Below are 14,108 nucleotides of genomic sequence, written 5' to 3'. Positions count from 1 at the left end.
GCGACCAGTTACACCCAAAGTTGTTCACCAGGCACTCCAAACCCTGCAAAAGAAGCAAGCGTGCCACTACAACGTAGGTGCAAAATCCTTGTCAGATTTGAATGCTTAAGATACTGTACACATTGAAACAAACAGAGGGTGGCAGCCAGGTCTCATTGTTTCAAAACGAAATAAGCCAAGGTCATACAATGTTGTCAATGAAGCAGGACAACAGTTTCGCCACAACAGACGCCACCTGAACCAATCCTTTTCCCTTACAGATAACATTAAGAGTGCTTGGGAAGAGGATCTTTGTGGTTTGATATCAAATGATCTGTGGGACGATATAAAAAATTGTAATGTAATGTAATGTGTATTAATATAGTGCATTTATTGTGTATGGCCATACACCCAAAGCGCTTCACAATCATGAGAGGGGTCTCTCCACACCCCCACCAGTGTGCAGCATCCACTTGGATAATGCGACAGCTGCCACAGGACAACGGCGCCAGTGCGCTTACCACACACTAGCTATTGGTGGAGTGGAGTGACAGTGATACAGTCAAATCGGTAGAAGGGAAGATTGGGAGGCCATGATCAAAAGGGCTGATAGAGGGACTTTGGCCAGGACACCAGGGTTACACCCCTGCTCTTTCACGAGAAGTACCATGGGATTTTTAATGACCACAGAGAGTCAGGACCTCGGTTTAATGTCTTATCCGAAAGACGGTGTCCACTGACAGTGTAGTGTCCCCTTCACTTTTACTGGGGCATTAGGACTCATACAGACCACAGGTTGAGCTCCCCCTGCTGGCCTTACTAACACCACTTAAAACAGCAACCTAGTGTTCCCTAGTGGTACTGACCAGGCTCAGCCATGCTTAGCTTCAGTGAGTAAACGTTCTTGGGCTGCAGGGTGATATGGCTGTGGTTTCTTAAATTCACTCATCATTAATGTGTGCCCGGCACTCCCTCATTCAATTTAAAGTAGTGCACAAAGCTTATATATATATATATATATATATATATATATATATATATATATATATATATATATATATATATATATATATATATATATATAATTATATTATTATATTTCTAAATTAGCCTAAATATTTAGTGGTACTAGTTCTTTGTGCAATAGATGTAATTGTGCTGAAGGCACTTTATTTCACATGTTTTGGACTTATCCCAACTTATGCCAACTATCCCAAGATTTCTGTAGATTAATATTTGATACGTTATCTGTGATTCTTCATCACAAGCTAGATCCAGATCCACAGGTGGCACTGTTTGGGGTTACTTCATAAGAAATACAGTTGCCTTCTTCAAAGGGTTAAATCATTGCTTTTTTTACTTTATTGGCACTTAGGGCTATTTTGCTAAAATGGAAAGATTCTCGTCTTCTTACTCATGCTCAGTGGATTAGCGAAACTATATCTTTATTTAACAAAAAAATCAGGTTTTCATTAAGAGGGTCGGAGGAGACATTTTTTATTTTTTAAGGTGTGGCAACCTTTTATTGATTATGTGGAAACAATTTGATTTTGCTGTACATATGGTTGGTATGTATGGTTATATATATATATATATATATATATATATATATATATATATATATATATATATATATATATATATATATATATATATTATGGGGGCAAAAGAGTCAGTGAGAGGCAGAGTTCAAGAGGGAGACAGCTCTAGGGAAAAAGCTGTTCCTCAGTCTGCTGTTTTTTGTTCCGGGGGAGTAAAAACAGTCTGTGAGCGGGGATGAAAGGTGTCCTTCAGACTGCTCGGCGCAGTCAGTGTTTTCTCTGGATGTCCTTAATGGCTGAAAGTGTGGTCCCTGTGATACATTGGGCAGTTTTTACCACCCGCTGCAGTGCCTTATGCTCAGCAACAGAGCAGCTTCCATTCCAGACTGTGACGCAGTTGGTCAGGATGATTTCTATTATGCAGCGATAGAAGTTCACCAAAATGGCTGATGAAAGCTGGTTCTTTTTAAGTTGCCTTAAAAAGAAGAGGCATTGGTGAGCCTTCTTGACCAGGCTGGAGGTGTTGGTGGTTCAGGAAAGGTCCTTTGAGATGTGGGTTCTCAGGATCTTGAAAAATGAGACAGGCTCAACGGCCATGCCATTACTGTGGATGGGATAATGTGAGCCTGTTCGTCCCTTCCTGAAGTCCACAATGAGCTCCTTGGTCTTGTTGGTGTTAAGGAGCAGATTATTGTCAGTGCACCAAGTGGCCAGACGCTGTATCTCCTCCTTGTAGACAGTCTCATCGTTGTTGCTGAATAGACCAATCACTGTGGTGTCATTTGCAAATTTGATGATGGTGTTGGATCTGTTCACAGGTCTACAGTCGATGGTAAAAAGGGAGCAGAGAAAGGGGCTCAGTACACAGCCCTGTGGTACACCAGTGTTGAGTGTGACGGTGGTGGAGCAGATGTGTCCTGATCTAACATTCTGAGGTCTGTAAGTCAGAAAGTCGGTAACCCAGTTGCAGAGTGATGTGTCGATATCCAGGTCTCTAAGTTTGATCATTAACTTAGAGGGTCTGACAGTGTTGAATGCTGAGCTGAAGTCAACAAACAGCATTTGTGCATAAGTGTTTTTATTGTCCAGGTGTGTGAGTACAGAGCGCAGTGCTATGGAGACTGCATCTTCTGTGCTCCTGTTGCCACGGTAGGCAAACTGATGTGGGTCCAGTGTGGATAGCAGAGTCTTTTAGATGTGCCAGGACCAACCACTCGAAGCACTTTATGATGATGGGTATGAGTGCTACAGGGTGGTAGTCATTCAGGCATGTTGGGCTGGAGTGTTTGGGCACTGGCACAATAGAGTTGGTTTTAAAGCATGGTGGCACAGCTGCTAGGTTTAGTGACAGGTTGAAAATGTCTGTAAATACCCCAGCGAGCTGTTCTGCACATGCTTTAAGGATGCGCCCAGGAATACCGTCAGGTCCAGCAGTCTTACGCACATTGATCTGACTCAGTGCGGTGTAGACTTCTGAGGAGGTGAGTCTGATAGGTGAGTGGTTGGTTGAGGAAGTGATCCTGGTGTAGGGTTCTTTATTGTCTCTTTCAAAGCAGGCATAGAAGTCATTTAGCTCGTTCAGGAAGGAGACATCTGTGGCTATGGGTGTGGACTGACTGGGTTTGTAGCTGGTGATGGCCTAGATACCCTGCCACATGCGCCGAGGATCAGAGTTGGAAAAGTGCTTGTAACAGTGCTTGGCCTTTTTGATGCCCCGTTTCCGTTTAGCCCTAGAAGTGCTGTAGGCCTGTGCATGCCCTGATCTGAAGGCAGTGTTATGTGCCTTCAGCAGGAAGCGCACCTCCTTGTTCATCCATGGCTTCTGATTCGGGTATGTAGTGATCTGTTTCTGGGTTGTAACACTGTCTATGGTGGTGTTGATATATTCAAGTACAGAGGAAGTGTAACTGTCAATGTCTGTGTGAGAGCCACGTGTGGCCTGGGAACCAAACATACTTCAGTTTGTGTGTTAAAACCTGTCCTGGAGTGTGATGGCTTCGCTGATGGCTTCACACAGTTAATGAGGGGTGAGTACTTGGAGGTAAGGAACAAAGAAAGGTGATGACTGATGGGGGTCACAGTGTATGCTTCAGCCATGTTTGTGTAAACATGGTCTAAGGTTTAGTTTTCCCTTTTGTGGCAAAAAATGTTTTGATAGAATTTGGGGAGCACTTTAAGTTTGAGTGTTAAAAACCCCCGCAGAAATAAAAGCAGCCTCCGGGTGAGCAGTTTGTTGTTTGCTGATGGCTGCATGAAGTTTGTTTATGACAAGCTTGGTATCAGCATCTGAAGGAATATAAGCAGCAGTCACAATGGTGGGTGTAAACTGCCGTGGAAGATAATACGGTTTACTTTTAAACATTACACATTCCAGGTTAGCAGAGAAATGTCTCCCATCGAGGGCGGCGTTTGTGCACCAAGCTTTGTTAATAAAAATGCATAATCCTCCGCCTCTGGTCTTATTGGAGTCATCCGCCGTTCTTTCTGCTCGGAATGTGCCGTTGTTGATAGCGTCAGCGTGTGCTACCATCACAATAGAATTCTATCGTAATGCACTATAACTTAGTGTGAAGAGCATGTTAAATCTTAAATGGACTTTGCAACCAAGTAGTGTTGTGATCACGTGGGCTTTTCACGCTAGCTCTGGACGCTGTTGGATAGAATAGCTGTAACAGAGTTTCAAGCGCATCTTTATTTATCAAAAAATATTTGTTAAAATAAAAAATAAATAAAACTTCTATTTTTTTTTTCATTACAAGAGTGCAAAACGCAGTTTATTTTCAATAAGAGCACAATTTTGTATGACACCATACTTCTTCAAAAATATTTAATGACTTCATAGTTCTGTAAAAGCAAAAATCAAATAGAAATCTTGATTTAATCATAGCAGCATAAACTTTTCAACATTTTGCAATTTTTTTTTCTTCTGCTGATATAGATGGCCATTTGAGCTTTTCCCAATATAACATTTAACAACTGATAATAACCTTTTCATTTTTAGACTTATTTAAAGCCCAAAATAAAAGTTTAGACAGAAAAAAAATCTAAACAAAAAATATTATAAAAATAAAATATAAAAATATCTATCAAACCAAAAAATATCCTTTTGAGTCTTAGACAATATAGAAAAGTATGAAAAACCATTTCCATCTTGAAACAAAAAAGGACATTCACTGTTAACACCAGGATTTAAAACAGATATAAAAGCATTGACAGCAATGATTGCTTGTAAAATGTATCATTGTAAGTCTCCAGCTTTTTAATTTAATGATGGCTTGTACAGTGGTCTCCATTCTGGCTCAACATCGTCACTCATCTTAAAGACAATTTCCCCATGGTGTATCAACTCTTTCATGTAACTCTTTAATGCTCTTTTGTTTAAAGATTTCACAGAAGCTCTATACAGTTTTTTCCCCTATTACATACAAGACTCCAAAAAACGCCTTTAAAATCCCCTAAATCTGGTGAAATAAGCAGATTTGGAAATGGGTCTTTTTCATTAGGTGTACATTTTCCTTTACAGTTAATTTTTATCATGTTTTTATCATGTTTTTTTTTTTTTCTGTAAAGACAGATTGTAACGTTTGTAGTACTTGAGTGACAACTCGAAGTAATCTGACTTTTACAAAGTCAGCAAGAGCCAGCTACTTTGACTAAACATTCAACAGTTACAATCCTAGACTTAATGAATGCTTTAGCCATTTTCCCAGATCTATTTAAAATGTCCAACCGTGGTCCATGAGTCATCTTTTTTTCCAATTTAGCCAAATTGGGAGTATTGGTCCCCTTTTTCCCATTTTCCAAATAACACTGCTTAACTCTTATCCCAATTGATTTTTTTTTCTGAGGAGATTGTTTCAAAATGAGCCAATGTTTTTAATAACATGTTCACATCATTTTGCTTATTTAGCACAACAACAATATCATCAGCATATGCTGATAAGCACATCGAGTTTTTACAACTTTGTAAACTCAACCCTTTTAAAACTCTTCTTAATTTACTTAGAAGAGGTTCAATAGCCAATGTATAAAGTATTTCAGACAGGGAGCACATAAGCCACTGGTAATTGTTATTACACTCTCAATGTCTTTGTATAAAACTTAAAGATATCTAATAAAATCTAAATTAAAACCAAATGCCTCTAAAGTTTTCCATAGGTAGTCATGTTCAACGCGATCCGATCCTTTTTCTTGATCTAAGGAAATCAAACACATATCTACACCCAATATTTTTGAAAATTAAAATAAATCTCTTATTAAATAGATGTTGTCAAAAATCGATCAACCAGGTACACAGTAGGACTGACTGGGATGGATTATTTCCTTCAAAACTCTTCCTAGCCTAATAGCTAAAACTTTGGATAATAATTTATGATCAGAACACAACAAGGATACAGGTCGCCAGTTTTTTTATATTTTCGCATTGCCTTTTTTGACAGAAGGGTAAGGATCGCTCTTCTACAAAGTCTTTCGACTAAATTGTCACTGAGAACTTCCAACAAGTCCTTTCCTATAACTGGCCAAAAAGATTTGTAGAACTCCTCTGGTATTCCATTTATCCCAGGAGATTTGCCAATCTCCATACTTTGGAGAGCTTCATGCATTTATAGCTCTCTTGAGCACTGCATTTGAATCTTCAGAGACTTTTGGCAGTCCCTCATAAAACATTTCTCTATAACCTGATCGCCCTTGTGTTCACAACTATGAAGTTTTTCAATAAAAAACACTGACTCGTTTTTGAACTTCACCAGGATCTGATAAAAGAGAACCAGTCTCAGAAAACAAAGATTGTATAACATGTTTCTGACCATTCTTTTTCTCTAGACTATAGAAGAATTTTGATGGCACATCCATCTGATCTTTACCTTTAAACCGTAATCGGATCAGTGCCTCTTGCGCCTCTTTACTCTTTGTATGTCTGATAAAAGACATTTCTTTTAAAAAAGTCTTCGATGTGTGATTGATTTCTACCTGATGAAATTTTAAAATTCGATCTCTAAAACTTTTATTGCTTTTATTATCTCTTTGTTACATTGAAAGTGTATTGTTGACATAACTGCTTGATTTGGGCTTTGCCAAATTCCCACCATGTATGTACTAACTGAAAACTTTCTTTTTCAATTAAAAGATTTCCCCAAAATAAGTTAAAGTCTTTAAACTGTGCATCACTTAATAAATTTATATTAAAATGCCAGTATGAACTTTCAGTTTAAAAGTATTTAAAACTGCTACACATGTGACCAAAATATGATCAGAATTTTTTTTTTTTATAAATAAACGGAGTTATAAAGCAGTTTTAAAAAATGCTAAAATGGTGCTTAAAAACAATAAAATCTGTCTAATCTTGCTAGTGACAACATGTTATCATGGAAATGTACCTTTGTATATTGTTTTACATTTTCATTTAAGTTTCTTTAAATGTCACATAAATTATTTAATTTAGTTATCTGAATTAATCTATTACATGAAAGCATGTGCGGTTCTATATGATTTCTGTCAATATGGTTTTCTGTACAGTTGAAATCCCCTCCTAGAAACAAGTTTTCCTTACTAATACATTTATCTAAAATGTTAGAGTTTCTAAAAAATCCAATCTTTTAACTGGAAGAGTTGGAGCATATATACAAATAAAGACAAAACTTTCTGCACACAATCTTTCAACACTTCAAATAAATGAGTTCAAATAAATATGTGTCCTAAAATGTTTATAAAATTTATTTGGACGTCTATCTATCCCTGGAGTGCGTCCTGTAGAAAGTCCTGTATTCGGTAAACGTCAGTTCAAAGTCTAAAATTTTTATTTCTTCTTTGTTTAAAACCGGAAAATCTTTTAAAAACTAATTTTTAGTATTCAAGTTTATTTCCTCCGCAGTGTAACAAAGAGGCTGGCATGGAGGGATCCATTTGCTGTATGTTTATTGAATTCAGGGTCAGAAACACAAGCCAAAGAGTTTTGTAAACACTCACATAAAAATCCAGTATATATAGTCGAAAGGCAGGCGGCATAAACTCGTAGATCGTAGAGACAGGCATAGGTCAGGGCTGGCAGATAAATATGTCGCCTGTAAATATGAATATATAGCGCCTAGAGCTCAATATGTCGTGAACCTGATACGCCTCCTCGCTGTCAATGATGATGGGTGCCTGGGCATGTTCACCAACTGCCAACTCCTTCTCCACCTCCGCTGGTCCAGCAGCCAGTTTTAACAGAGAGACTTGGAAAGTGGGACAGTGGCTGCTTTTCTTAAAGAATTTTGAGCGTATTCTGCCCACATAATAAATCTGCTCCAATCCTCCTGATTCTGATGACAGTATGTGCGCAGAAAGCAGGTTATTTCCTGATTCATACGTTCTGTTTGGCCATTGGACTGTGGATGATAACCGGAGGTTAGACTGACATTAATATTCAGACTCTTGAAAAATGCTGCCCATACCCTGGACGTGAACTGGGGTCCCCGATCTGAAACAATATCTTCTGGCATTCCGTAGAAACGAAAAACGTAGTTGCATAGTAACTCCGCTGTCTCCAGTGCTGTGGGTAGTTTGGCGATGGGTATGAGTTTGCAAGACTTTGAAAATCAGTCGATTACAGTCAGAATGGTGGTTTTACCTTGAGAGGGAGGGAAATCTGTGATGAAGTCAATAGCGATGTGCGACCAAGGACGATGTGGAATGGGTAGCGGTTTTAATAATCCTGCTGGCTGTTACAGAGAGTGCAATTATTATTGAATTTTGAGGTATCAGTTTGCATTGTGGACCACCAATAGCGATTCTGGATGAGATCAAGGGTGCCCATTATGCCTAGATGACCGTAACTAGAGTTAGAATGTATCTGTTAAATTAACTTTTCTCTCATGGTGGAAGGAACAAAAGTTATCCCTACAGGGCAATCAAAAGGAATTTGTTGATTTCTCAGTGCCTGCGCGATTTCAGTTTCTACATCCCATGTTATGGGAGCTAGGATGAGTGATTCTTTAAGAGTGGGTTGATCCATTTCCTCTATCTGACTGTCCTCACATAAACGTGATAATGCATCTGCTTTAATGTTTCGGGAACCTGGGATGTATGAAACGGAAAAGTCAAAGCGTGTAAAAAATAATGCCCATCTAGCTTGTCAGGGATTGAGTCTTATAGCTGAACGGATGTATTCGAGATTTTTATGGTCTGTGATGACGGTGAATTTGTGTTTGGCTCACTCCAGCCAGTGTGTCCACTCCTCCATCGCAGCTTTCATTGCCAGTAAGTCTCGATTCCCCACATCGTAATTGCGTTCAACCGAATTAAGTTTGCAAAAAAAAAAAACGCAAATGGGTGAAGTTTGGGTGGATTTCCTTGTCTTTGAGAAAGTATTGCCCCAATGCCTGTGTTGGATGCGTCGATTTCTACAATGAAGGATGAGTCAGGATTTGGATGACAGAGAATGGGTGCTGTGGAAAAGCGTAACTTGAGTCTGGCGAACACGCAGGCCCGTGCAGAAACCGTCCAAAGGGCATGTGCAGGATAAATGTTTTAAAGAGGGGGGGGGGGGGGGGTGTTGTCGCGCGCGTACTAAACAGCGGTGTTGTCGGGCACATACTAAAAAGCGGTGTTGTTACGCGCGTTCTGATCAGCTGTGTTAATGCGCGCCTACTGAAGGGCGGGACCGAGGGTGTGTTGCGTCGTGAGGGCACTTTTGATCATTTTGGAAGGGCACTTTCTATCCAAGACTAAAAAGGGCATGTGCACTGTACAGGTTGAGCCCTATGTGTGCATGTGCCTGCGAACGCGTGATCTGCTGCATCATTCCACTGAAGTTTTACGTGGCCTCGTTTGACGAGGGTGGTAAGAGGTGCCGCTACAGTACTGAAGTTTCTAATGAAGCGCCAACAGAAATTAGCAAATCCCAGGAATCTCTGTAACTCTTTCACAGTCTTAGGTTTCGGCCAATGGAGTACTGCATTCACCTTGTTTCATCCATAGCCACGCCCTCTCTTCCAACCACATATCCAAGGAATGAAATAGATGTTTTGTGAAACTCACATTTCTCTAATTTGGCATAGAGTTTGTTTCTAATTAGTCTTTCCAGGACAGCTCTGACATGTTTGATGTGTTCCTCCAGCGAATTTGAATAGATTAGAATATCATCAATGTAAATGATCACCCAACGGTTTAACATATCTGAATATCTCATTGACAAAGGCTTGAAACACGGAAAGACTGTTTGCTAGTCCGAAGGACATGACGAGATATTCATGGTGCCCATTGGCTCTAGAGAACACCGTTTTCCACTCATCCCCGCCCCTTTTTCTAATGAGGTTGTAAGCATTGCGTAGATCTAGTTTGGTGAAATATTGTGCTGACCGTAACTGTTCTAAACCTGCTGGAACTAAAGGTAGTGGATAACGGTACTTCACAGTGATCTCATTCAGACCTCTATAGTCTGAATGATTTAATTAATGATTTAATTTTTTCTGGCTCAGATGTATATTCTCCATTATTGTTTCTCAAACCTAGCATTTGATTATTCTTTGTTTTCTTATTATCCAGGTTGGAAAAAAAGGAAGTAGGTCCATCCATATCTCTCAATGAGACAAATATTCTTCTCACAAGAGCCCCTTTTACCTTTTTATTCAAAGTTGAGCTTAGATCTAACTTTCTTTCTGTCTAGTCTTGTAAATTGGCAGGCCCATCATATTCTTTTCAACAACAAGGATTTATTTTTTCAGCTCCTCGAAAGTCTATGTCTATTTCCAATTGGATGTTTTCATAGAAGAAACTGAGTACAGAATTATTTAATGTGGATCAATAGCTGTGTTTAAAACTTTAAAACTCTCTCTCTCTCTCTCTCTCTCTCTCTCTCTCTCTCTCTATATATATATATATATATATATATATATATATATATATATATATATATATATATAGTTACACACAAGCATATATATATATATATATATATATATATATATATATATATATATATATATATATATATATATATATATATATATATATATATATATATATATCATTCACCTTTACCCAAGTATACTGTTTCATTGAAGAATTATTTTTCCTCCATATTTCTTTATATTTATGAGTTTTAATGTTATTATTTTGACACTTTAGATCAGGGGTGCTTAATCCTGTTCCTGGAGATCTACCTTCCTGTACAGTTTAGCTCCAACCCTGATCAAACCCACCTGAACCAATTAAATAGGACTTGAAATCCACTTGATAATTACATACAGGTGTGTTTGATAAGGGTTGCAACTGAAATCTGCAGGAAGGTAGATCTCCAGGAACAGAATTGGCCACCCCTGATTTAGGGCAACCAGAGCTGGAAACACTCCATTAAAGAGATTGTTGGGCTTTTTTTTTTTATTATTCCAGAGGTTTACATAATCCTGGACTAGGCCGTATCCTGAGCAGTTGCTGTGGTGGTCAAGGAGGAGTGGAGAGCATGAGACTGATCCATTGACAGACGAGTTCTCGCATTGATCTTGAAAGGACAGCCTATACACCAGCTGGTGACCTCTCCCACATACAGCTTCTCCACGAAGGATGTCCAGCCTCCGGCACCTAAACTGCAGCTCTGCACAAGACGTTTAACCATAGGACAAATGGTCATGCCCAGCTGAGCCTGGTTTCTCTCTAAGTTTTTTAATTCTTCATTTTCGCCAATTGGTAAAGTTTTTTTTTTTCCTCGCCGCTGTCGCCACTGGCTTGGACTGACATTTCAGTTTACTACAATCTTCTATGTGAAGCTGCTTTGACACAATCTACATTGTAATAGTGCTACAGAAATGAAGTTGAACCAAATTACCACCTGAGTTGCTTAAGCTGCTACAACCACCAGAGCTCTTATTGCTAGGGCTGCCACCACCACCACCAGTTCTGCCAGATTCTCCTTCACTCTCAGAGCTGCCAGAATCTCCTTCGCTCCTAGAGGGGCGCTCTGTCACAAGCACCAGCAATCCAGCAACTGCGGATCTCAAGACAACTACACACACTATCGAACCGTCATGCGCCTCGCATGTTCCAGATAACAATTAATTACATACACACAGCCAGAGGATTTGTCAAGGATTGATTACAGCACACACACATACGCATCAGTCTTCTTTACTGTTTTTGTGACATTATAATGCATTTCCTTTGCCTTGACTCGCTTTTGTTCTATTCATTATGTTGCATACTGTCTGTACAAACCATTTGCCTGTTATTTGACCATGAATCTAGATTACCTATATGTATCTGTTTGACCCTGTTGACCGTTGCCTGCCTGGCCATTCTCATAATAAACCTGCATTTGAATTCTCAACTTCATTGTCAGTGTCTTCACATGACAGTGTTCTGTGTACTGTGCTTTGAAAGTGTAAGGCTGTGAGCAAACACTGACCCATTAGCGGAGATACAGCAAAATAATATTAAGATTCCCATTCCTGTTCCTGTTTAAATAAATATTTATATATAATTTGTGGCACTCTCATTAATACAATTATTAAGATATATTAAAAATCTGTGACCATTCATTAAGAAAAAAGAAAAGAAAGGATCACTACTTCTATTTGATCCTTTTGATGAATTGCCTATATTGAAAATTTACAAACAGTTTATCGATACCGCCTACCCCTACTGGGGTCCTACCTTCCCCAGAAATAGGTTACAAATATGTTTGATTGCTTGGTGGTCCAACCAGTTATTAATTTTAGGGAGCAAACACTTTTTCACAGACTTTTTATTTTGTTTTCGCTTAGTAATAAAAACCTTTATTTAAAAAATGCTTGATTTGTTTACTTGTTAAGGTTTTTTTGTTAACAAAAATGCAAAAATTAAATAGTAAATATGACTTAAGAAGCAACGCATTTTATCTCGCACCACAGGGCATGTTAGTTTCCAGTAAGACATTTTTAAGTCTATAATCAGTTATACTGTTTTCATTCATTCATTCATTTTCTTGTCGGCTTAGTCCCTTTATTAATTCGGGGTCGCCACAGCGGAACTTATTCAGCAAGTTTTTTACGCAGCGGATGCCCTTCCAGCCACAACCCATCTCTGGGAAACACATTCACACACTCCTACACTACAGACAATTTAGCCTACCCAATTCACCTGTACCGCATGTCTTTGGACTGTGGGGGAAACCGGAGCACCTGGAGGAAACCCACGCAAAGGCAGGGAGAACATGCAAACTCTACACAGAAACGCCAACTGAGCCGTGGTTCGAACCAGCGACCTTCTTGCTGTGAGGCTGCGCCACTGCCTCGCCCTATACTGTTTTATTATTAATAAATGTATGTTATACTCACAGATAAGACCAGCTGTAGTCCCATGTCTTTGGTCTCCAGTCTTCTGGACCAAGCTGGACTGCCAGCTGGAAAGCTGTGGTGAACATCATATGTGCAACCATCCCAAAAAGACCTGGAGTGCAGAAGAATTACAGAGCGCTAATAATTATTCTGAGTATGAGTTTCAGTATAATGATTGAAAGTTTAAAAAAACAACTTGTATGTAGTATTATTACATTCTTGTACCGTTCATTATATTGCAATAACTGTCAAACTTACTAGAATATTACAATTGTAGAAAAATTAACTCAGTTCATGAATATTAATAATCAATAATAATGGGTTATTATTAATCATTAATATTCCGGCTTAACCTTCTGTCAATTTGGTTAAACAAATATGTAAATATATATGATTCCGCCTGCTCGACCGAGCGGACTATAAGATTATGAATATTAATTATCAACAATAATGAATTATTATTGATCATTAAAATTCTGAATAAATTAATTTTTATTATCATGAGTAATTATCATTATCATGATGCGCTATCCAAAAATGTCAGCAGAAACCCATCGTTACAAAACATGGGGGGGGGGGCGTGGGGGGGTTTAAAAGTACATCAACATAATTCCCACATCCTTACATTATTGATGCTTTAAAAAAGCCTAAAGGTACAAGGCGGACAGGTTATATGATGGATTATACATGTAAGACAAGTCAGAGATGAAATGCAAAATTTACAAAAACAATATTTGTTTTTGGGCTGATCCAAGAATTCTGAGTTCCTTTTTAGTGTCGAGAGCCTGGTGTGTGTGTATGTGTGGGTGTGTGTGTGTGTGGAAGGAGGGAGACAGTAATGTCTTTGAAGTTCTAGTAACCCATCTCTGGCTTACCTCTACATAAGTGAGGTGTCACCAGAGACACAGACTTCGTGGCACCAGTATTCATAAACTCACGCAGAGGAGACTCAGACCCCTTTAAAAAATCAATACGTAATTTTTATCTACAGCCTGTACGCTACACAATAGGTTTAATAAATTGGCAAATACAGCAAAAGCTTACAGTTGTATTTGACAAATCTAAATTTTGACAGTTTTAGGGCATATTAGTTCATAGATAAGTTCAAAGGGTCATTTCAGCATAGGTTAGAGAAGTTGTCAGCTTTGTTTTTAGCTGTGTCAGCTTCAACGTTCAGATTTCAGTTTTATTTCACTTTGACTTACATTAAGAGTTAAAAGATTGCACAAACGCACATCACAATACCATTACATGTGATCAAATAAGTGCATAGTTTGTATATTACAAACAGCCATAA

General features: G+C 38.7%; 1 protein-coding gene across 6 annotated transcripts in view; it reads right to left on the bottom strand.

Moving 5' to 3' along the window:
• gsg1l2a (gsg1-like 2a) overlaps positions 1–14,108 on the bottom strand; it is a 172,953-nt gene that overhangs the window by 33,877 nt on the left and 124,968 nt on the right. For all 6 annotated transcript variants that reach the window (XM_087245164.1, XM_087245162.1, XM_087245163.1 and 3 more), the window contains one exon: positions 12,812–12,923. In XM_087245164.1, coding sequence (XP_087101290.1) covers positions 12,812–12,923 — 112 coding nt within the window. The remainder of the gene's footprint in view (positions 1–12,811; positions 12,924–14,108) is intronic.

Source organism: Danio rerio, chromosome 3, assembly GCF_052040795.2.
Source record: "Danio rerio strain M-AB ecotype USA chromosome 3, GRCz13ab, whole genome shotgun sequence".
NCBI lineage: Eukaryota > Metazoa > Chordata > Actinopteri > Cypriniformes > Danionidae > Danio > Danio rerio.
This window is presented reverse-complemented; position numbering and strand designations above follow the sequence as displayed.